This window comes from Lissotriton vulgaris, chromosome 6, assembly GCF_964263255.1.
Source record: "Lissotriton vulgaris chromosome 6, aLisVul1.2, whole genome shotgun sequence".
Lineage (NCBI taxonomy): Eukaryota > Metazoa > Chordata > Amphibia > Caudata > Salamandridae > Lissotriton > Lissotriton vulgaris.
This window is the reverse complement of record NC_141694.1, coordinates 1,770,893,334-1,770,919,037: the sequence shown is the minus strand read 5'-3', so window position 1 is coordinate 1,770,919,037 and position 25,704 is coordinate 1,770,893,334. Positions and strand designations below refer to the sequence as shown.

The 25,704-nt window shown below is 43.5% G+C and overlaps 1 protein-coding gene across 2 annotated transcripts in view; it reads left to right on the top strand.

Moving 5' to 3' along the window:
- ADCY3 (adenylate cyclase 3) overlaps positions 1–25,704 on the top strand; it is a 408,762-nt gene that overhangs the window by 311,735 nt on the left and 71,323 nt on the right. For both annotated transcript variants that reach the window (XM_086928026.1, XM_086928027.1), the window contains 3 exons: positions 1,404–1,546; positions 22,616–22,777; positions 24,180–24,267. In XM_086928026.1, coding sequence (XP_086784152.1) covers positions 1,404–1,546; positions 22,616–22,777; positions 24,180–24,267 — 393 coding nt within the window. The remainder of the gene's footprint in view (positions 1–1,403; positions 1,547–22,615; positions 22,778–24,179; positions 24,268–25,704) is intronic.

Here is a 25,704-nt window from a genome sequence, read left to right as displayed (position 1 = left end):
CTGATATTCTAGTGCATTTGAGAATGTCATTTAGCAGCAAATCTGTAGTAAATGTTATATTAGAGACACATCTGCTGCATGGATTTCAGAATATATTGTTTAAAACAATCATTAATGAAATGTGAGATAATGCCACAAAGGATGGAACAACTTAAAATGTTAAGTATATAAAATGTATAAATCAAAGTCATTGTAAGGAAATAAAGTGAAAATGATGTTTTGTGTAAAACTCTGTGTATTGCTGACAATGTGCCACATTATCTTGTAATGTGTCATTTCATGGTATACTATGTCCCATTGCATATCGAGCCCCATTTTTAATCACACATCACATATGACATCACAAATGACATTAAAATGCAAGAGGTATCGAGAAGTGTGGCTCAGGGGTAAGAGGCGGCAGACCCGGAAGCTGAGATCGGCCCTGGACCAGGGTTCAATTCCCCGCCTCGGTGGGTCTTGGGCTAAAAAATTCCACGGACTCGATAATTCTCGCTCCGGTGCCATCTCGACTCACGGGTTCACACTCTGCGACTCTGGGCAATAGCTTGCTTAATCTCCACAACGGCCCCTCGCGGCGGGATGCCTGGCTTTCACCTTGTGGATACCCTACCGGGGTTATCTCACAGGGGAATACCAGGACGGGTTCCCTAAGCAAGCGCTGGGACACCCACTGCGGGTAGCTGTGCGCTATATAAGCTCAAATACATTTACATTTACATTTACATTCCAAGCAATGTGTGAAAAAGACATTCATTTGGTGAAATTACCATCCTGTCGTCATTCGTGCGCTCCACTCATATATACCCCCTCTAAATATATAGTCATTTGTATAGTGTATAATGAAAATATATGATATCTGCACATTTTCATAACATGGTGGCAGTGTAATGTGATAGATTTTATATAAAGCACTTAGTCATATTTACATCATTACTTGGAGAAGATGTGTGTGTTTTTATATAGAAGGGTAGTGAGGCTAGCCTAATTTGCAGCAAGAAGTAAATAGAGCGTCAATGACTGGATGGTTTTCCATGGTAATGGCCCACATTTGTTTGTTACCAAAGATGACATCATATATGATGGCACAAACCACATCCCTAAAGTCAGCACTGACCACATGGCATACAGCGTCATTATGACAGCCATGCTTACTTGACAGAAGCATTGCTGATGATAATCTGTACAAAGAACTAAAATTACATTTTATATGTGGATATTTCATGGCCTTTATTTTATTTTCCCTCATTGAGTGGGGTGCAGAGTAGTGCAAAGCAAAGTGTACAAAAAGACAGGCCTGTCCCTTTTGTTCTTACAACCAAAAACCTGCTGCAAAGCGATTCCAAACAGCAGTAATGTCCCCATATACAGCTGCTTCTAACTCTTCGATTGCCCTTTGTTAGGTTGTGAATCCTTCCTTTCCCAACCCCCGACGACGCCTGCGTCTGCGTGACCTCGCAGAAAGAGTCATCGATGCCAAGCAGAACGAGCAGGAGCTGAACAACCTACTAAACGAGGCCTTACTGGAGCGAGAAACCGTCCAGGCGTAAGTACCTCCATTTTGTAGCCTCACTTTCTCTGTGCCCTAAACAGTCTAGTGAGCAAAAGAAGAAGGTTGTATGAACACAAACTTTGTGCTGTGTATTCTTGAAACTTTAAAATAGCTTTTTTCCTCTACCCGTGACTGTTTACCTCTCGGTTTCTGTGTAATTTGTACTTTAACTCCTTCGATGCTGATGATGGAACCGCTCCGTCATCAGCCGCGGTAGCGCTGTGCTGATGACCGAGCGGTTCCGTTATGGCCCGCTTGCCACGCTGGCGCGGATTCCGCGCCTGCGCTGGGCATTCCATTGAGCGGGCGGGGCCATGACGGAACCGCTCCGTCATGAGCACTGCTCAACCGAGGCTGGTGACGGAGCGGTTCCGTCACCAGCATGGGCGCGCCTCTCGGCCACCCCGCCCCCTTAGTGCTGCGGCCGAATAGCCACCGCAGCGAAGGTGTTAAAGCCGGTTTTTTTTCTACCCATGACTGTTTAAATTTCTTTCCTAGTTTTCCCCTGTAGTGTGCTAAAGCCTGTTGAAGGCAATCCACCTGCCCCTTTTTTTCCAAGGTAAAAAGGCAAAATAAACCTCAGAGGCTAACCAGAGTGTGTTTAAGAGACTGCTTAATCTGCTTTAAGGTTTAAAAAGTGTATGAAGCACACATTTTTTGCTAGAAAAAGCAAGTTGTTTAAATCTTTCGAAAAGCAGTATTTTTAGTGGCTTTAGATTTGATGAGCCTTACCCTGTAGGGTTGAACAGGAACTGAAAAGTGTGGATTGAGCCTGTCTGTATCCAAGGAGATTCTGACTTCAGGAGCACCTCTCTTCCCACCAGTTCGTGTTTAAGGTCACATGCCTCTTATATGTGTTTCTTACTGGTTGTTGCATCTGTGCTCCGATTGATTCCTAGGTTTAAGGTTTCTATTGGACCTAGGGCTTATGGTTACAGTTCTGATTGACTGATAGGTCTGGGTTTCTGATTAGTTCCTAGGGCTAGGATTTATATAGGGCTTATAGCTTAGGGTTAGAGTTCTGATTGGCTGATAGGTCTGTGGGTTCTGATTGGTTCCTAGGGCTAGGGTGTCTTTTGGACTTAGGGCCTATGTTTATGCAGGGCCGGCGCTAGGGCGGTGCAACCGGTGCCACCACACCGAGTGCTGGCTTCCTGGGGGCGCCGTGTTTGGAAGTTTCTTTTCTTTTTAAAGCACCTGCTGCAGCGTTCCTTTCCTCGGGCAATTACCAGGCCTCACAAAAATGTCAAGATAACTCCTGTGATTAATTATCTTCCTAGAGAGAGATCAGTGTTTTGTATAGTTGAGGATTTGACTTATGCGAAGTTAGTGCAGAGGGTTAATATGCCTGCTGCAAAGAACGTGTACTAAGTAGAGAGTGCATATAATGTACACAGATCAGCAGGTTACAGCTTTTAAAAGAGACATCCTTTTGTTACTTGTGATTTATAACTTACAGTCCTAATCTACAGCCGTGAGCTATTAACTTTCATCATAGCACCTCATACACACTGCAAAGTATACATTAGAACATTGATTCATGTTGCAAAAAGGGTTAATTTGGCTGGAAATCTATTCTTATTATTAAAGAAAACCTCCAACTATGCTGTTTCTTTTTCAACTCTGTGTTTGTGCTTCTCCACACCAAGCGCTCTTAAACTATACTGCCTACCAGTATGGATGATATGCGACTCCTACACATTTAGTCCTTTGGCTTATGTAACATTTCCTATACACTCATTTACACATGTATGATTGATTGTCTCTTTGCAATGTGTGTGTGATCCAAAGTGCCTTGACACCCTACACTGGTATGAGTGGTGCTATATAACTAATTCAATGCATCTGAGAAAGAGTGGTGATGGAGACTTTGGGCAGATGTACGACCTGCCAAATAGCGCCTCACAAATTGCGTCACATTTGAGGCTTGCAATTGCTGAGGCGCTATTTGGCATGTACAACAGTGTGTTTAACACTGTTTGCGATTCCCAACGGGGTCGCAAATTGCAAGGATAATGAATAATAATGAGCCTCTCGCATTTTGTGAGTCCATTGGGAGTGACATGCCCTCCCAGGGATGGTGGCCTGCTGGGATCAGCAGACCACCATGTCTGGGACTGCTTTTAAATAAAGCAGCTTTCTTTTTATTTTTTAAGTGCATCCCCTTTGGTAAAGGAAAACGGGATGCATTAAAAAAATATATATATTTCTGTTTTTTTTTAAGGGCAGGCAGTGGTCCCTGGGACCTCTTTCTGCCCTTAAAAAAGAATATTGCATGCATTTGCAAAGGGGAACGGGTCCCCTGGGGACACCTTCCCATTTGCAAATGCATTACCACTTACTTGAAGTAGGTGGTAATTTGCGAGTGTTTTGCGACCGCAATTGCGGTTGCAAAACATTGGTACATAGCTTTTCCTCGCAGGCAGGTCGCTCCCCACGATGCTGCATTGTTTTTTGCCAGACTTTGTTTTGGTTTTCCTTCTGCATTTCTTGTGCCCGGTTTTCTTTTTGCTCCCCCTGCCGTCCCTCATCCGTTTCTTTCTCGTTGCTGCGTCCCTGCAGCCCGCCCCCTGCCCCCCCTTTCGCCACCCAGCTTCCGCCTCCCAGCTGCTCTTCCCTCTTACCTCCCTCATATGGAGGCCGCACACGGTGAAAGGAACGACCTCTCACCCTGCTCGCAGGCACGTTGCTCCCCACGCTGCTGCATTGTTTTTTGCCAGAATTTGCTTTGCTTGCCTAATTTTGTTTTCCCTCTGCATTTCTTGTGCCCGGTTTTCCCGTATCTCCCCCCGCTGTCCCTCACCCGTTTCTTTCCGGCTGCTGCGTCCCTGCGGCCCTGACCCTCTGCTCACCCATTCACCACCCCGCTCCCGCCTCTCAGCTGCTCTTCCCTCCCACCTCCCTTCATTTGGAGGCCACCTCAAAGCTAACCTGCTGGAAGCTAGAGAAGAACTGGCTCCGGGAACGAACACCGGACAGCTATGCAGCCCACAAGAATGCCACCCACAGACACCATCATCTCATCAGGGCCACCAAAAGAGCCTCCTTCAAAGACCGCCTAGACAACAATGCACACAACAGCAAAGAGCTCTTCAACATTGTGAAGTAAGTCTCCAACCCCAGCTCCAACACCAACGATATCCCACCTTCGCAGGACCTGTTTGGCTCACTGGCCACCTTCTTCCATCGCAGACATCCACGACCGGTTCAAAACCACGACTGCCCTACAACCACTAAGACCTCTGCCCCCACAACCACCATCTGCACCAACCGTCTGCTCTCCTGGACCAACATTAACGACAACGACACCATCAAGATCATGAACATCATTGACTCAGGATCTCCGTCGGACCCATGCCCTCACCTCGTCTTCAACAAAGCCAGCACCACCATCGCACCCCATCTCCGGAAAACCATCAACATTTCCTTCAAGACAGCTACCTTCCCGGAGAGCTGGAAGCACTCCGAGATCAGCGCCTTACTCAAGAAGCCCAAGACGGAACCCAAGGACCTCAAGTAATTCCGGACCATCTCCCTGTTCCCATTTCCGGCTACGGTCATCCGAAGACCGTCAACAAACAACTGACCCGCTACCTAGATGAGAACAGCATCCTGGACCCGTCCCAGTCCGGCTTCCGCAGCAACCACAGCACCAAAACTGCCCTCATCGCTGCCACCGATGACATCAGGACCCTGCTAGATAACGGAGAAACCGCGGCCCTCATCCTCTGGACCTATCAGCTGCCTTCAACACGGTCTGCCACCACACACTAAGCACATGCCTCCACAACGCCGGTATCCAAGAGAAGGCCATGGACTGGACCACCTCCTTGACTCTCCGGCAGAACACAAAGCGTCCGCCTCCCCCCCTTCCCCTCCGAAGCCACCGAGATCATCTGCGGCGTACCCCAGGCCTCATCCCTCAGCCCAACGCAGTTCAACATCTACATGTCACCGCTCGCTCACGTTGCCCGACTGCATGACCTCAACATAATTTCTTACACCGATGACACCCAGCTGATCCTGTCCCTCCAAGGACCCCCACACCACCAAAACCAACCTCCAAGAAGGAATGAAGGCTGTCGCCGAATAGATGAGGAACAGTCAACTGAAACTGAACTCGGACAAGACAGAGATCCTCAGACCCACCCCTTCAGCCTGGGACGACTCCTGGTGGCCGACCGCACTGGTAACCACTCCAACACCCACCGACCACGCACACAACCTAGGAGTCATCCTTGACTCCAACCTATCCATGACTAAGCAGGTCAACGCCGTCTCCTCCTCCTGCTTCAACACCCTCTGCAAGATCTACAAGTGGATCCCCACCAAAACAAGAAGAACGGTCACCCAGGCCCTCGTCCGCAGTAGGTTGGACTTCGGAAACACCCTCTACGCAGGAGCCTCGGTCAAACTCCTGAAATGGCTTCAACGCATTTAGAATGCCTCTGCGCGCCTGATCCTCAACATCCCTCGCCGCAGCCACATCACACCCCACCTGAGAGACCTGCACTGGCTCCCCGTCAACAAGAGGATCACCTTCAAGCTCCTCACCCACGCACACAAGGCACTACACAACACCGGACCAGTGTACCTCAACAGACAACTCAGCTTCTACACCCCCACCCACCAGCTCCGCTCTGCTGACATCACCCTCGCCACAGTCCCCCACATCTGAAGAGTGACCTTGGCGGCAGATCGTTCTCCCACCTCGCCGCCAAGACCTGGAACACCCTTCCCATCCACCTATGGCTGTCCTTCAGAAGACTCCTCAAGACCTTGATTTTCGAGCAGTAGCAGCACCTCCTACCCCCAGCACCTTGAGACCCTCACGGGTAAGTAGTGTGCTTTACAAATGCTTTGATTGATTAATTGATTGATTTGCAGTCGCTATTAAGAAGAAAACGGCCCTTCCTAATAGCGAGTTATAAAACAGTATTTTGCGCGTCTCAATTTATTTGTGAGTCGCAAAATACTGTTTGTACATGGGCCCACACTTGTTAGCATGCGCAAACAGGACCCGTTTGCACACGCTAAAAAGAATTGTACATCAGGCCCTTGGTCACTGTTAAAGAGTGCTAGTGAGAGAATCTGTGGTGGAGGTGGTCATGGGGGGGGGGGAGCTAACAAACATTGTCGCACAGGACGCCACCAGCGCTAAAGCCGGACCTGTGTTAATGCAGTGTCCTTTCCAGCCTGGATACCCCGAAAAAACTACACCACACACTGAGCTTAGTAATACACATATTTATTCTTCTGCTTGTAACCGCAAACTCCATATTCTAAACCAGCCTTCACTGGTTACATCACAGTTCTGTGGAGTCCATCTGGAGTCAAAAGGGTTCCATCATGTGTAGTTTGCAAGACACTACATTTCCACCTCTTTTAAACATAAACATCTTTTTCTTTACAAAATATTTATATAGGTAGACATATACATTCAAATCTCTTCAATCAGTCTTCTTGGCACTTTAATTGTTCGACTCAATCTTGTTCTGGTAAACTGGGAGGTGTAGTCAACGATGTCCAGGATCTGCGTCAACTGTGTAGTTGCTGATGTTTCAGACCCAGTCTCTGTAACAACTATTAGATCTGATGAATGATTGGCCAAGTGCCGGAAATGAGAAGAGTTTTGGGTAATAGACTTCTAAGGGTGCTGGGTAGTCACCATTGTTCCTTAGTAGACACCACTTAGAGGAGCTCTGCATCAAAAGGAGTATCCGATTTTGTTTGTATTTATTGTACGAGCTCTGGATCTCCTCTCTTAAAGAGCATGTTCTTTGCCTTTTGTCTCTTTTCGGCATGCATTTTCATCTTTTGCTTGTTAACCAAGTCCTACTTGTGAGTTGTCGTCTCATCTTTCTTTCTCTGATTGGTCCATTGAGGTAACTTGGTATTCATTGCTCTCCTGAATATCAAAGTCGCTGGACTTTCACCGGTGGTCGAGTGGGGTGTTGAACGATAAGCTCTCAAGGTAGAATTCAATGCAATTGTTAAATTGAGCTTCTCAGGAGTATGCCACTCGAGCAGCTGCACTGCTTTCTTTAGCGTACTAATAAAACGTTCAACAAGTCCATTGGCTTGTACACACATAGGTGTGCTCTTTTGATGCTTTATTTTCAAATGCTCTAAGAAATCTCTGAACTCTCGATTATTGAAAGGCAGGCCATTATCAGACTTCACTATGGCTGGAACACCCCATGTCGGAAAGATGCCATCTGGTTTTTCAATGTCTCATTCTTGAGTTGTTTATGAAATGTCTTCAATTAGTGAAAATCATGAGTATTCATCCATAATCATCAATGGATGATGTCCATTGTCAAGTGGACCGAAAAAGTTAATGGCTTTTCTCTCCCATGCATGCTTCAGGAGTTCTGACATGTTCAAGGTGTGGTAAATAGTTTTTGTAGAAAGGCAGTTGCATAAATGACAGACCTTTAAATTCTTTTCAACCCTGTCATCAAGGTATAAAAAACAAACTCTGTTTCAGAGAGCTTGTTTTATGGCAACAATTCCACGATATGCCTCATGGGCTAGCTCAATGATTTTCTGTCTCAGATTTTCCGAAATCAGAATTCTCGATCCTCTTAATATTATTCCTTCCTGAGTTATAGACAATTCATCCTTGATTTTTTTGTACTTTTGATATTCACCCTCACTGATGAGCGGTCGAGCATGTTGATACCATTACGATGTGTAATTATATCCTTTAGCTTTAACACGTCACTATCATGGCTCATTGCAGTGATAATCTGGGCTAACGAAATGGCAGCTGGTGTGTTGGATTTTACAATGAAGTTGATATAGGCCTCAGCCTTCTTCGATGGAGTACCGTAACCTTCTATAGGCACTCTGGAAAAATAGTCGGCAGGTTTCTGATCTTTCCCTGGATGATGCTCAATGGTATAATCTTACTCTTGTAACTGTAGTCCCCATAAATCAATGCGAGGAGCCATTTTGACCGTTGGATTTCTCAATATAGTCAATAAAGCTTGATGATCATTTATTGTAAAACATTTTCAATACAGGAATACATGGAAATATTCACAAGACCATACCACAGATAACCTTTCGTTCTCCGGTTGTGAATAAGCACGTTCTGTTTGGGACAAGCTTCCACTTGCATATGCCACAATATGCCTTTGAGCATTCAGGGGTCCACTGTGCTATGCAAAGATAGCGCCTAACCTCATTCAGCTAGTGTCAACAACAACCTCTGTATGAAGCTTCAGATTAAAATATGCCATTTCAGGTACCATCTCAATAGCTTGTTTAATTTTCCTGAAACCTTTCTCACATTCATGTGACCAATGAAATGAAAAATGTTTTCATTGAGTCTCTGAACGGATCACTTACAGTAACTGGCCGTGCCAAGAAATTAATGTACCATGGAAACATTTTGCGGGGATCAGAATTTAATAGCGCTTGTACATTAACAGGATCTGGCGTCCTAACCTAATCAAAAAATATATGGCTGAAGAATTTTAGCTTTATCTTATGGAACTTATACCTGTCTGCATTCAAAGTCAACCCAACTTTGGCAAGTAAACTGTGGCGATAGTCGCGCACCTGTCAAACACATCCCCTATGCTTGATCTGGGTTGTGGTGCCTGGCGCTGAGATCGTACCAGCACACTTCACTCAAGTTTTGGTGAGTAAATAACTATTTTATTCTTATGTGTCTTTTTCCATGCTTTGTCTTCACCACTTTCTAATTGTACTGGTATCTTGCCTTGTTGATTATCAATAGCTGCTTTTTGAAAACCTGGTTGCATCTGCCTTTGGCGTTCACGCTCCAAATTACATGTGACTGTATATTGAGTAGCTTATTACAAAAAACAATTTGCTGGACAGAATGTAGATCAATGTCTTACATTCACCCCAGTACAAGGATCTGGGCCTAAATCCATCGTTTTTTGCACTCCACACCACCCTGGGTTAGATAATGGCTTTATGCAAATCAGCTCTGACCCTGTGCCCCATGGGAACAGTCCAGTCCGAACTACAGGGAAGGACATGGCTTTTGTAGTTCGGACTGGACTGTTCCCATGGGGCACAGGGTCAGAGCTGATTTGCATATCGCCATTGTCTAACCCAGGGTGGTGTGGAGTGCAAAAAAACGATGGATTTGGGCCCAGATCTTTGGACTGGGGTGAGTGTGTGACATTGATCCACATTCGGTCCATCACCTGTTTTGTTTGCAATTTCCGCTCTAAGTGCGCTGGGGATGCCCAGACGTGGGTCCCAGGCACTCCACACCACTGGAGTCAAGCTAGCCGGGCTGATGAGAGGTGTTACCTCGAAACCGGTCCGGTCCTCGGATGCTTGATTCCGTTCTGGGAAGGACATGGCTTTTGTAGTTCGGACTGGACTGTTCCCATGGGGCACAGGGTCAGAGCTGATTTGCATATCGCCATTGTCTAACCCAGGGTGGTGTGGAGTGCAAAAAAACGATGGATTTGGGACCAGATCTTTGGACTGGGGTGAGTGTGTGACATTGATCCACATTCGGTCCATCACCTGTTTTGTTTGCAATTTCCGCTCTAAGTGCGCTGGGGATGCCCAGACGTGGGTCCCAGGCACTCCACACCACTGGAGTCAAGCTAGCCGGGCTGATGAGAGGTGTTACCTCGAAACCGGTCCGGTCCTCGGATGCTTGATTCCGTTCTGGGAAGGACATGGCTTTTGTAGTTCGGACTGGACTGTTCCCATGGGGCACAGGGTCAGAGCTGATTTGCATATCGCCATTGTCTAACCCAGGGTGGTGTGGAGTGCAAAAAAACGATGGATTTGGGCCCAGATCTTTGGACTGGGGTGAGTGTGTGACATTGATCCACATTCGGTCCATCACCTGTTTTGTTTGTATATTGAGTAGCAGCGCTGTACCTTTACGTATGATCTGACCAGCAGGTCCTCGATCATCGATAAGAAGATTACTTTGCAATGCTTCATTAAGATTTTACTTCTTTATGGTGGCTGGAGTTGCGCTTTGACTCCACATGCATTAGGCGAAGGGTTACTTAACTCATCCTCGTTGCAAGTTGCAGCATCCTCCCCAGCCGGGGTACCCACAAAGGACTATGCCACAAATGGAGCTTAGTAAAACACAATCTTTATTCTTCTGCGTGTAACCGGGAACTCCACATTCTAAACTAGCCTTCAGTGCATTCCTCTCTAGCACTTACATCAGTTCTAAAGAGCCCATCTGGAACCAAAAGAGTTCCATCCTTTCTAATTCGCAGGACACTACAGGTTAGATTTCTCATTGGCAGATAGGTCTGTGGGTTCCGATTGGTTCCTAGGAGTAGGGTTTCTATTGGACTTAGGCTTTAGGTCTTGATTGGTTGCTAGGGCTTAGGCTGCGATTGGTTGAATAGACCAGGTCTCCGATTGGTCCTAGAGCTTAGGGCTAAGGTTCTGATTGGGTAGAATTAGTGCTAGAGTTCCCATTGGCCAAAGGTCACCTGACCTACGGCTATTTAACCTTAGGTTTCAGGGTGTCTCAGCCCAGGCGTTGCTACTAAGGGTGGAGAGGACAAAGGCAGTTGTCTGTTTGAGACCGTTCAGGCCTAGGGCCAAAAATGCTGCTCTTTTTTTCATTCATCAGTCACCACCTTAACTCATCAAGACCATCAAACATAACACACTCACAGCAACTGCACTCTACATATTTACTACCAACAAAACCCTATCCACATTTCAGTGCCTCAACAACCACTACAAACCCCCACAAACCACACCTATACGCCCTTCTACCCCAACTACCACACAATAGCACCTTAATTCGCACACAAAACACCATGCTGTCCTTTGCCACTTAAAAAATCCACACATCACCAACACAACACAAAGCCACATTATACATAACTTTAATCCATCCGGCACGCACTCCCTGTTCATACCAGAAACCCAGGTCTACCCTTTACATGCTCCTAACAGACCCCTTTCTGTCACCAGAAAACCTATACCATCATATCATCCTCCAACCCCATCCTCTTTTTACCAAAAACACACAACCACATAATCCTTTATCTCCACTCCACCAAACATATTACCTCTTTCATCTGTCAAATCTAACACAAACACTCATAACTCTTGTCCAGCCCCTCTCACACACAGTCCTTTCCACCCCCTTTACAATTCAAAACCGCTACACCAATGTCTCCTCCCACAACTCCACAAAAGCTAAGCATAACACACATACCAGCACATCAGTCTCACCCCACACAATTTCATAATACATCCAGTCACAAATTAGAAACATACACCCATTCTCACCCTCATGTCTACACAAATACATCCTATACCATCTTTACTCTTAAATTTTCGATCTTCAACAATCCCTACCACAAATATACCAACACAACTCTCATTCACCCACCTCTTATCCATTGCACGATTTAAAGCCTTAAAACATGACCCACATGCTCCACCATCAACCCTAACCCATACACCTTCCAACCTAAACAGACGCAAACAAATAAACAATATGCCACTTTTCACAACTTTGCATCTTCATCTCTATTACACAACAAGGCTACTCTATAAAAACAACACAGCTCACCAACTCACTCTGAACCATCATCTCCACCACCTACACACGCAGATTTACCAAAATGCCTTCTAAGCCTGCTGGACGGGGAATACGATCTAGGAAAACAATACTACTGCTATCCTCATACAGTTAATACCAGCACCAATTACACATCTGCTAAAAGTTCAAAAATGCTGCTCACTCTTCTATGTAGCAAAGTCACACAACCACCAAAACACAGTCTCTAAAGTGCCTACTAATAAATGCTGTATCATTCGCTATGACCTACTCCGTGACACACAACCTGACTTACTTTTCATAACTGAATCATGGTTGGGAGATGACATGGCTCCAGTGTTGCATGAAGCTGTTCAAACTATCACACAAAATCATATGAGCAAAAGAGGGGGAGGACTAGCTGTTATATTCAAGCAAACTGTAATTCTCACCAAAGCTGACAACGTTTCCACATAAGATTGTGAGGCCCTCATCACTAGATGCAACCCTACACCAACTTCCTCTTTTTTACAAACCAACGCCTAGTAAGGCAACATTCCCAGATACATTTCTAGACACAGTTTCAAACCTAAAAACACTACGCTCCAACCTAGGCTTCCTTGTTGGTGACCTAAGCATTTGGTTTGTTCAAGCAGCCAAACTATGGAATTCATTACCCCCAAACATAAGATCTACAGTTAACAATCATATCTTCAGAAGACTACTCAAGAGTTGGCTCTTTCCCACATAACCATCTTACTCATGCACTAATGTACAGCATATCCCTGTGTATGTAAACATTTGTAATTTGAATATACATACATACATATATATATATATATATATATATATATATATATATATATATATATATATATATATATATATATATATGAAGAAGATCGCTTGGTCGAAACACGTCGCCAATAAACGTATCTTACACGGACCCTGGAGTGCGAGTCTTTTGTGATTTCCCTGGAGTTATCAGTGGGGAAACCCTTTCGAACATATACATATATATATACATATGCATTTGTTTGTATAAATATGTATTAAGGCTGTTTTAAAAATATATAGATAGTCTTAGTTCTGCTTAACAAATGTATATATTACTTATGGTTAAATGTATGTATTCTATGCTTAATATGTATATAGATCACTGCATAGTTTTCATATCGGTTATTTAATTAGATGCTTATAGGTCTCTGTTTTATTTATCCATCACAATATGCAAATATTATAACTATTTTATCTACAAGTGCTTCACTATTGAAATATTAATGAAAATATAAAATTAAAATAAAATAACATAATAAAACAAAAAGTTATAAAAATACAAAAAATTAGCTACAAGTACAGTTACATTTGAAAGTCTGAGTTTATACAATACAACGTTAAATCTCAATACAGTACATGTATACCCTTTCTGTGTAGTTATGTATCTATATATTTATTACTTTACTCCTACTGAAGAAGAAAAAAAAACCTTTGACTGTCTCCAATGCAATACTCTGTCTCACCCTACACCCCTCTCGATATATCCTCTACCCCCACTCTCTGACTGGGGTGACCCTCCTTGGCTCACCCTAGACCTAATTTTACTACCATGATCTCCCAAATAAACCTTTCTAAATTCTTCCCTCAGGTACACCTCCACTGATCCCAAACCTCATTTTACTACCATGATCAACCTAATCCCTTTCTAGAGACGCTTCCCTCCTACATCTATCTTTTTACTCCTCACAAACCTCATCATACTACTATGATCTCTCAATTAAAACTTTCTAGACTCTTCCCTCTTCTGTCCCTCCACTAGCCTGTTCCATCCAACTTACAGACTTGCAGGTCACTTATATAGACAAATGCTTCCAACAGAATGCAACATCAATTGGTTTGGTAGAAGAAAATGTGGGAGGAGCCAATTTGGGGTAACGTACATAAAGCACTGAAATGAAAAGGGGTCCAATACACAGTAGTTATCCTCCTGTATTTAATCAACTCAGACACATCATTTGACGTAGGAAAAATCTTTCATCTGCAGGGTATGACTCCTCTCTCTTGAGTTTCCATCCACCGCTTTGCTTACTCCACTAGCCCTACTTAAGATCATTGTCATTTGTGTTGCTTATTTTTCTTTTTTTTCTTTTTGTGGTTTAGTATGTTTTCACATATCTCCTGTATTATAAAATGTATGTTATTGACTTTTTAATGCAATATATGTATTTCTATATAAGAAATGTCTAACAAAAATATGAAGAAAATAATTTAAATAAAATTTAAAAAACATCAATTTATATACAAACAACATGTTCAGTCTTTATCAATTCTAATTACATGTCACAATACTTTTTTGATTAATTGTATGGTTTCCTTGGGGTTTTGGCTTATTAATTAAGCTCACTACTGTTTGTTTTACAGAAAAAAAATCCTCTCTCTTCGGGTACACCCTGAAACTGGCCCTACCATAACAAATTGTGACCAAAGAAATCCTGTTAATAGTATTTTCAACATCTGGGGAAACAACATCGAGAAAGGACTAGTGGCAGACCAAATGGAAGCCCTGGCAGCCCAGGTTTTAAGTAATCAGTTAAAGGACCCACACATACATGTTGTATGACGCTAGTGATTATGTTCACTGGCAAAGACAACCTGATAGCCAGTCAGGTAGTCCAATCACCCTTCTGCGTCTCTTAAACGGGGAGCATTGTCCACATTATGAAAATAGCCACAGATTAAGTTGAAAAAAAGTTGACTGGTTTAACGTGCTTATCCCAATTGACACAAAAAAGCCACAACCGAAGACCTGCTAGAACCCTTTCACCTAAACAAGCCCCGGGAATAAGCGCTGAAAAACAAGGGAGCAAAGTTGCCTACAAAATATACAGCTTTTTATCAGTAAACCAGGAACCCATTTCATCAGTATGTCACTGAGAGCAAAAAAAACATACAAACCAGTCCTTTCAAAGACGGCTGCTAGGAAGAAAGTCGTTCTGGTCTGATGATGTGCATTAATACACATATGTCAGCTATATTACTGAAAAGAAAGGTTGTGTAGGGTTCTAAATAGATATTGCAAGGCTTTATATGAATATTTCAACAGCAGCCCAGGTCGTCATCAAGGACAGTCGCGTGCCCTAGAGGGATGTTGATGTGTCCAAAGATATTAATTTGACAAAAGCAAAAGTTCTATTTTTAATAAAGCCACGGGAGAAGCAGTGCTTCTAGAATACTGTGCCCAGAAGAACAATGTCCTCAAACTTGCCCACTTCCGGTTCACCAGGCACGCTGGACAGTCAGCTCCACCTTTTGACTTCGCCTTCAATGTGGGGTGCGGTGATATGTAAGTTCCAGAATCCTAGCTACCTCAGTTTATGACATTGTGTGATCCTGGCCATATTCACTTTGCCTCCGTGTGCTTCGGATTTCGGGGGAATAACGAGGCATTTAAGGTCCCGGTTTGTTCTACACGAGCACATTCAGTAAGAGTGAACTCTCTTTAAATATTGCTGCAGGTGAAATGCGCACAATCATTTACAATTAGGAAGTGATGAGGACACACCAGTAACAGGTTTGCATTTGTTTTGCTGCTCTGATGGTCTTGTTTGCTTGTATTAATGTGACTAACATAGGATTATATTAATTGAGAGTAATAAGGACACAGGAGAGTGCAGGCTAGTGTGTTCTTTTACCTGTTCATCTGTGTTTTACCATTTCACGAGTCACAATGGGTCAGATTTTGGGCAGGATTTTTTATCCCATTTAAGTGATCAAATAAAACGTGAGGCTGGATGATGTTATAATGCACATCCTTGTTGCAAGTTTCGCCAAGGAAAACAGTTTTTTTGTTGGAAATCAGCAATTGTGGGTCACTATTTTGATGTGCTGCTTGTCATTTATTTATTGTGTACATGGAAGAACTGGATTTCTTGTTTGTGATTGTGATGACGTAATATTGCAGATATGCTTGCCATGGGTCGGAAGGGACGCCTGCCTTTTCAGCAGATATCCAGCAGCCTCGGCTGCGTTTGCTGTCGCTGTGCTTGAGTCAATCATTAGTAGATAGGAGAAGCCTCAGAGACCGTGGTGACAGTCGTAGCGCCATCCAGTGACCTTTGTCCAGTGGAGAAAGGTCATCCACTGACGCAGGGACACCTGCCCCAGAGACTGGCCTGATGCTTCCTCTTGAGCATTATTTAGAGCATTGTTATCCTTTCAGACTAAAAATCAACAACAGCAGATCATGAGGGAGTGCTTCCTGGGGTTGTGAGCTCCTGAAGAAGCAGTTATTCCTTCCATGGTGTCCATTAGTACATCTTGACCCCCCTCCCACCCATGGAGAAGAGCCATATTACGCCTTCTTGTTGTGTTGTGTTCGTCAGTACATCTTGACTCCTGCCACCCATGGAGAACGCCATTCTGACATGGTGTCATTAGCGCTGCTTGACACCTGCCACCCATGGAGAAGCGCCATATTATGTTGACAAGAAGGCGAAACCTTCATGTCATGGTGTTTCGACTGCACCGTTGTCTTTCATGTCCATGCAGGAAGGCAGGTGCTGATGAGGGATGGATGGCTGGCTGTCCGTATCAACAGCTGGGATGGTATTTGAATCAGAATTATCTTCTTAAGGCTTTTTTTCCCAAAGAAAGGAAGCTAGAGTCGATAACTGCTGAGGTTGTCTGGGTCAAGGCAGGTTTTCTGAGACTGGGAGGATCTGGCAAGTTTTTATCAGTGCTGCTGAGAAGACTGTGGTTGCACCTACACCGGTTGATAACCAGCGAGATGTGGTTGAGGGTGTTCCTTTGTGAACGTCTTCAAGGTTGAGAATGGGAGACTCCCATCCTCACAAGATGTTCCTTCGAGGAAGCCGATGATGTTGGTGAGGGGATTGTGTGTAATCAGCCTGTAAGTGGGCTTCATATATGTATCTCTTGCAGGAATGGGTTGTACATCAGTCTTCTTTCTGATGGATTTGGTGTGTTGAATTGTGTTCCCTTCAAACAAATTATAATGGTCAACAGCATTTTAATGTGATTTTGTTCTCCGGGATATTGTTTTGACTTTGCCTTTTATTTTTAATAAGAGCCGTACTTTCATTATTCGTCTCTGCAGTGGTGGAAGTTTCTGCCTTAGGTTGTGGAGATGACTTTACCTCGTATGGTACAGAGACGTTTAAGGTGACTGTGGACAGCAGAAATGCAATGGAAAAGTTAAGCAGCAAACTGGGAGAGCAAAGCAACCCTACAAAATGCCAGTAACAGGGCGGTCATTTAACAACCCAGTGATCAAAACCTCTGCAGGAAGCATTGCGAAGTTATTCTGCCAGGAAAACCTTTAAAAAAAATGGGCCATGCTGCTCCTGGCATGGTTTCTAAATCTGTTGTCTGAAAAGCAACTATTGAATCGTTCCATTACTTCATGACCTGGTGCTGTTCCCAGGAGTCTTGTGTCTTAGCAAATCATCTTTGTACCTATTTGAAATGTGTTTGCCTGTTTTAACAGTCCATGTACAGCAGACAAATATTCTAATGTAATGTTCCAAGTGTAAAAATACTTTAAACTTTATACCAGATGAAAGAGCATCACCTTTATACTGTGCCAACAGCCACAATGACCACCACTCTTCCAGTTATTTATTATAAAATTCATACTACAAAATAAAAAGCCATCAGAATTAGTTCTGCTGTATGTCAGGACATTGCCATCATATGGTATGTTACCATACATCTAGTGTATATGTGTTAAATACTTTATTTCGGCCGAAAGGCCATAAAAGATTCATAATAGTACAAAAATTCACAATAAAATCTAAAATACATCAAACAGTATATTTAAATATTTTCCGTAAAATGATCCTCAATCTTTGAATAAAACAATTTAAACCGTTCTTTCTAAAATTGACTAAAAACTTCATATTACTCGTTGTTTCACTCAATTCAAGTTACTTTCCCAATTAAGGGTACATTGATCGTTACAACATCACAGCTTTAGCCCCATGTTGCTTCTTATTAGTCCACTACAAACAAGTATCAGGACAGGGTAAATATTACGTGCAGTGCGGTACTACTAGTTGTAAGTACCCTTAGTGCCTCTTGGTGCTTTCTAAATCCCAGTGAGTTACATCTAGTGTATATGGGTGTTGCCTAAATATTCCAGGATGCTGCCAATAACCTTCTGAAGTTGCTCAATATCTCAAGATGCTTCTAGCAATGCAATTCTTAATGTGCCAGCCTGACATTGGTGTTGCTCAGATTTACCTATGGTTGTTCAGATATGTCAGGGATAATTTGATTACAGTATTACTGATGTTACAGGCTCACAGGGCATACCTCTGGATTCTAATGTCCACTTTGCCACAGTCTGTAAAGCGTACTTTGCTCTGCCAGTTTCTACATTGCCTGGTATTGTAACCCCCATGCATTGACTATTTCCACAGAAAATTAGCATATAAAGTACCCTATGTCCAAGTCATTTTCCTCATTGGCCTGTTAAATAAAGCACTAACGGCACTGCCAATGTACATATTATTGCAGTATGCAAAGCACACACTGCCATGCCAGGTTGCACATTGCCTTGCTAATAGAAACACTAATGCAATGTTGTTTTTTACATTGCCTCAGTATATAAAGGGACAGAGGAATGCTCTTTTCTACATTGGACCAGTAGTAGAGGACAGTTGATCCTCACAGGCCTCCGTATGGCTCACTGATCTGGCATTGCTGGGATCCTTTGAGCAGCCAGCCATACCAAATACGTTATTTGCGGCTGTCCTGAGCAGACCTTTCACTCAGGCTGAAGCTGGTCGGTGGGAGATAAGTCTGGAGTGATGCTTACTTTCTCCCTCATCCACAGAGTTGAGCTCCTTCTCCAGAGCATGTCTGTCATGTGATGTAAATGAAGTATCATTGTAAGAAATGCCTCTTTTTGGCATAATCACCCTCATTTGTTTGGACTTATGCTGCTGGTGTTTTGACTCTGCTAATCATGCCCGGTGCATGTGCTCAGTGCTCTGACTCCTAAAAGGTGACGAAATTGGCTGTACTCCTAATTGTGTAGCCTTTGGATTTCCTATAAGCCCCTAGAATATGTAAGAAGCTGTACCCAGGGACTGTAGGTAAATGCCACTAGTGGACTGTAGCACATGTGCCATCACTAAAGTGACAATTCAAAACATGACAGTAGGCCTGCCACCAGTAACGTGGCTTGTGCAGGTTTAAACTGCAAAGTCGACCTGTCACTATAACCCCTTTTGACAGACCTAAACCCTCCTTTTAAATAATAATAACTCGCCCCTAAGTAGGCCTCACATGCACATGAGGCAGGGTGCATTGTATGTAAAAGTACCACATGGAAAAGTTTAATGTTGAACATGTCATTGCAGTGAGAGGGCCTAAAAACGGATTTCATTTAGCGGGGTTAGCTGTTCCACAGGAAAACATGAGGATACTCTATTAAAGTATTTCACCTAATTGCACATGGTTCCACCTAGGAACCAGAGAAAAGGTGAATACTTGGACAATAAAAAATAGTTATTACAGTTAATTGATAAAGTCAGATTTGTAATGAATATACTTCAAAATTAACTTTAAAAAAGTTACCTATTTAAAGCCTCTATAAGTCCATTTCCCTGTGAGCTTTCAACTGTCAACCAGGAGCTGAATAGCTCCTTGATTAGGTGTGAATTGGCTCCCATAGTTGAGACAAGGGGCTTGGGTGTGGCAAGGTGCCCTGTTGCTCTGACAGAATGACCATCTGCCCAGGAATTTTAATTATTTTTAACAAGCCTGCCCTGTCACATGCAGATGCACTTCAAACGGGGCCTGCCGCCTCTATTCTCCTTTTAGCCAGTCAGTCACCAATCCCAGTAAGAGAGGAGCTGCCCCCAGATCCGGTTTCAGTGACCACAGGGGAGAGGTTGCTCATTTCCCTGGCTCCACCTCACGTGTGAGCACAGGAGCTCAGCACAAGGGAGGAAATGTTACTCGATGTTGGATTTAGGCAGAGAGGGACGCTTTTGAATTGTTTGAAGTAGGGCACACAGAAACTGCTGCAAAAGTGGGTATGGTTACCCCTGGGAACTTTTTCCGTATTGGTCAGTGAGGGACCAAGAGTCCCCCTCACCCGCAGGTTAGTAGCAAGTATAAATGTGGTACCCCTGAGCACTTTCTTCAGAATACCACTGGACCTGTGGAAGACAGAAGAAGGACTGCACCTGCTGTTGACATCTGTGAAGAGAACCCTAAGGGCTGAATCTGCTCCCACTGGTTCCCAGGACAAAGAAGTGGACTTAAAGGGTTTCGTTGGCTGACCACCTCTTAAGCTACAGGGAGACAAAAGCTGCAAGAAGCCCACTTCCCTGAAAGGACCCAGCAGATCAGTTTCAACTGGACCTGGCCTGGACCCTGCTGGTGACTTCTGTTGGAGTGAGTCCTGACCCCCAAGTGGTGTTCCTGACGTCCTGGCTGGTGTAAGGGTGTACTCTTTTTCCCTAACCCTAAAAGCTGAGACTTAGAAATTCTTTGAAGGCTTTTTGTCTAGAGAATCATTGTGGGACCGGGACCAACAAGTCAGTCAATCCACTGAGGGTGCATTGACAGTATGGCTCCCACTCTGCAGCAAATCCACTTCAGCAGGCCCGACTCAGACTGGCATTCAACAACATCGGACCCTCTCCGGCTATAGCTTCCAGCCTTCTCCCACTGAAAAAAATCAGACTTCCAGAAAAGAGTCTAAGTCCAAAGGTAGAAGTCTGCACCTGGCCCAACGCCAAGCAGTATTTGACTGACATCGATGGCTTCCTGGGCGGAAACTCCAGACCTTTACTGCACGGAGCTTTCTTGCCTTTGTTCATGGCTTTACCGGCGAGCCCGTCTTTGGACCCAGTGTGCAGCCTTGCCACACCGAGGACTGTAACTTCTCTGAAATGTGTTAATTCCGAAGGTAATTTTGACTTGGGCAAACCTGGTCCTTATATCTGACCCATGCACTATCGTAGTCAACCTTACCCTTGTCCCGGCCTAGCATGACCATTTTCCCTGGGTTTACACTTTGCAATTTGTGGTGTTGTATTGATTTAAAACTTTAAAATTGATATCTCTGTTTCCCCTTATTGGATTTTTGTAATTTTGTTCATTAAAATATTCTTGGTTTTTAGAAATTGTTGTGGGATTTTTATTGTTGTGTTTTTGACTTTTTAACTGTTTTTGTACTTTTAAATGCTTTACGCATTTCCTTAAGTTTGCTAGCCTGTTTGCTCAGTGCCTTCGGTACCAGGCGATGAGGACCTTTACTGGACCTAAAAAGAATAGTTACATTATTGTTTGCGGTGTACTACCATCCAGTCAAACTAGTTATCCACTTTCTCACAAGCAGTTTCTTGGGTATTTTATTATCCCGCAATAACAAGTTGCCAGTAAAAGAGTATTACCTTTTAGCTTAGCTGCTCGCCAATCCTTCTCTGGTTATTTTGTGTTATTGGAGTGTAACCCTCAGCCGTGAGGCCTTCACCCCATTGATGGATTTCCTTACATTCCCTGCATTCCTTTTGACCTCTGCATCCCTAAAGTCAGTGTTAAGCACTGTGGCAAAGACTTTAGCTTTACCCAGTTTCTTTATATACTAGACTGCATATGATTTAGGTTTAATGGTTCTTAGTGTTTGTCTGGAGGGAATTCCTAGCAAATAGTTACTTTCTGTGTGCAAAGAGCAGTTGTTAGCTGGTTGGTTGGGTGGTAGATGAGTGACTCTCGAGGTAGATTAAGAATTGCTACCTGGGTTTAGTCAGTGATATATCTTTGTGTGCTGCATCGTGTAAATCATACCATAAATGAGGCTCCTGTGGATAATAGTGCTTGTGCGGTGCTGGGGTGGTGAATGCTGGAGAGCTTGAGGATGAGGACAGTATTGTGAGTGATGGGTTTCAGGTTTATGGTAGAAGAGGTACCTTGGATTGTATTCTTTAGCCCTTTAATTACCCTATCAGGTCCCAACAGGTGTTGCCCTTGTCTTTGACTGCCATTAGCTTGGGGTGACTTTGTACTGCTGCTGAAAGCAGGGATAGAGAGAAATATGTGCTGGTAATCTCCTACCCCAAACTCAGGAGCTTCCAATCAAGACACACAATAGTTTGCAAAGAATTCTACTGAAGTCTAAGACTAAGGAATAGAGAAGTGTTACCCTTCATTTCAAATTCCTCCCTAGGCCACCAAACAACACTTTGTTCTGATGATTTCATGATGGTGAGCTACAACAGCAGCTTCACAAAAGATTTTCAAGATAACTGCTGCACATTCACAACAGGAAGTTGTTTTGCTTCAATTATATTTTTATTGGTGAATTGTCAAAATGTCAAGAAGGGCAAAATACTTTGTCCTATAACATGCATTGTAAGCTTTGAGTGTTTGCATTTTCCTTAATTAGCTGTGATTATTCCTGGTCTTGACTAGGCATCTTCACATGCTCCATGAGCCCAGAACCCTTCCCATGAGCGTCTTGCGTCTTTATTGTGACCAGGTTTTGTCTGTCTCCTCAGGTTGAAAGGAAAGTACACCTACCGCCTGTCCATGCGCTTCATTAACCCAGAAATGGAGACCCGTTACTCTGTGGAGAAGGAGAAGCAGAGCGGAGCGGCCTTCAGTTGCTCCTGCGTGGTGCTCCTCTTCACTGCCATTGTGGAGATTTTGATCGACCCAATGTGAGTAGCTACTACCGTGAGAATATGAGAAGTTTCTAGGAAGGTATGAAGGGCTTTTTGTGTTTTGACTCTGCTTCCTCTCCAATGGTAAATTTCAACCAAAGGTCCATCAGAAACAATCAAGCCCATCACACAGTGAATCTGTTTTCCCTCCATGTAGTTTATAAGCTAGATCTATTCTGCCTCTCAGTATGTTGTCTTGCTACTTTATGTTTTTTCTTATATTAATGCAGATATCTATCAAACATATCTCCTGGCCCCTTGACCACAGGTCTTACTAAATTGGCTAGCATGTTATATTTGTTTGTTTGCTGGCTCCCCCATCTCTTCCCCAATGCTAATAGCCAACAAAACATTTAATGGACCACATTAAAGTCCATCATTTCTTTGCGGCCTATGCCACTAACAACTGAGACCTGCCACATGTAAATTGGGCTTAAACCTCCTGCATAAGGAATATTCCAGTGGGAACTGCCAAGCCAGGTTTCCTCTAGACAGGAACACTAGCAACCTCAGACTGGTTTCAGTCTTTCTGAACCTCATCAGTGATGGAGTGAAGTGAACCATGTTGCTTTTCTTGGGACGCATGCTTCTCGCTAAGCTATTGCCATCAAATGGAAAGACAACACCCCCAGACCTTTTTTGATGGGCTCTGCAAGAGAGGGAATTTCCTTGTTGGAAGAGAGTTATTTAACTACTATGGTCTTATGGAGAAAGGCGGAGAAACAATGGGGTGAGGGGCTGACACAAGTTGGGAAATGGGGATTTTGAGGGTTCATATGTGTGGAGGAGGGGTGTAGTTGTTTGTCTTTAAAGCTCCTTACCAAATCTATACATTTAGTTGGCATTGGGCCAGTATTCTGATAATACTGCAAGGTGCTTCTGAATCGCGTAAATAATGATTTCATCACACTGGTGTTGACACTGTTCATCGCAGAGTCATAATATTGATATGCCTTGCATGTATTTTGTTCCGATACATTTTGTCTGGACAAACAGAGTGATATTGATGCTTTCCAAAATAGAAAGCAGAGGAATGTAAGTCAGTAACAGAAATCAATCAATCAATCAGAGTACTTGTAAAGCGCGCTACTTACCTGTGAGGGTCTCAAGGCGCTGAGGGGAGGGGGGTGCTGCTACTGCTCGAAGAGCCAGGTCTTGAGGAGTCTTCTGAAGGCGAGTAGGTCTTGGGTCTGCCATAGGTGGGTAGGGAGGGTGTTCCAGGTCTTGGCAGCGAGAAACAACTTAGTTTATATGTGTCTAAGTAATCTCACCACTGTTGTTTAAAAACCATGTACACATGAGGATAAAGATGCTAGGGCAGGAATTTGAGGAACACAAGATTTGTTCCATCATGTATTTGTCACTTTGACATATGGCTCCAATTCTTTTTTTGATGCAGATTGATTGCTAACTATGTGACTTTTGTCGTGGGTGAAATCCTACTCCTGATCTTGACGATCTGCTCTCTTGCTGCCATCTTCCCACGGGTAAGTGAACACTGGTACTAACCAGGTATCATGCGAAGGAAAAAAAAACCACCTGTAATTACTACCATACCTTCTGATCCTCATACCATATGGCATATGATTTCCTTATACTGCATTTTGTCTTTCTGGAACTTTAATGTTTTACTACTCCATTTCCTATGCTTTTAAAGAGTATTTTTAAAGAAATTGTCAAAAGACAAACAAAGAACATGTAAAAAAAAGAGTAAAACAAGACGAAAGAGAACATTTAACATACACCTACGTAAGGAGATTGAAAGTGAAAGTCTACCATATTAAAAATGAACTTCAGCTCGCCTTGAGGATGATCCAGGCTGAAACAAGGGGGTGGGGGCAGTGTAGGTCTTTTAATGTGTAGGTGATGTGGTAGAATTTCTTTGTGCCCTTGATGAGCTGTACCACTGCACGTAGGATACCTTTTAGGGGTGCTAGGGTGGTTTTGAGGAGATTTCTGAGTGGAATATCGTCTAAGTCCAGATGGGAGAGGACTAAGGCGTATATAGTCGTTCTGAAGTCATCTTTAGTAAGAAATAGCTACACTTTTTTTGAAGAAGGAGAGTGGAATCAAGCTGTAATGGAGTGTTGCTCGTATCAGCCATAGTTTTGTAGATTCTTTTTTTCCAGCATTGGAGCTTATATGCTTGGATTATTCCCCACCATGAGGCTATAGATTCCAGTCATGTTAGACTAAAGCAGTAGTGAAAAACATGGGGAGAGACAGCAAAGAGATGGAACACTGAAAGAAAAGCTCAACAAAAAAGTAGGAAACCAAGTATGTTAGCAGAAAATATCATTCAAAAGGTATAAAATGGTCAGAAAAAAGACAAGATGGACTAGGCCAAAAATTAGAAGAAGCACAGAATAAAGCAGGAAAGCATATGGTTCCTACATAGACCGCATATAACAAAAAAGAAAGATGTGCTGGAGAAATAATATTTTAAAAGACCTATAGACCTTGAGCATAGGAAGTGATCCCCATCTTCAGAGAGAGTGAGGACCGAGTGTACAATTCATTTAGGCAGAAATCAGAACAGAGTAGAGACCCACCAAAAGCATGAGATGGAGGGGTGCAAAATGTGAGAAAAGAACGTCTATGTTGAAACGAGTACAAAATATTCACAGTACTATTGGCCATATTCTCTGCTAAGATCACCATGGTGGTCAGCACACAATATCCCCTGCAAACTATTTGCAGGGAAATCAACCTACTAAAATTCCTTAAGCTCTTGAAAACCTGGCTGTTCCCTTAGGTCACATCTGTTCCCGAGCTCATTCCACGAGTCCAGCACTGGGACGACCCCGGGTAGCTACGTGCTTTACAAATCCACTTCCAATTCCAACAGACCAGAAGGTAACCTTCCCAAGTGATATCCAAGTTCTCTGATTGGGGCAGCAGACTTAATAGACCAGATTAAAGCA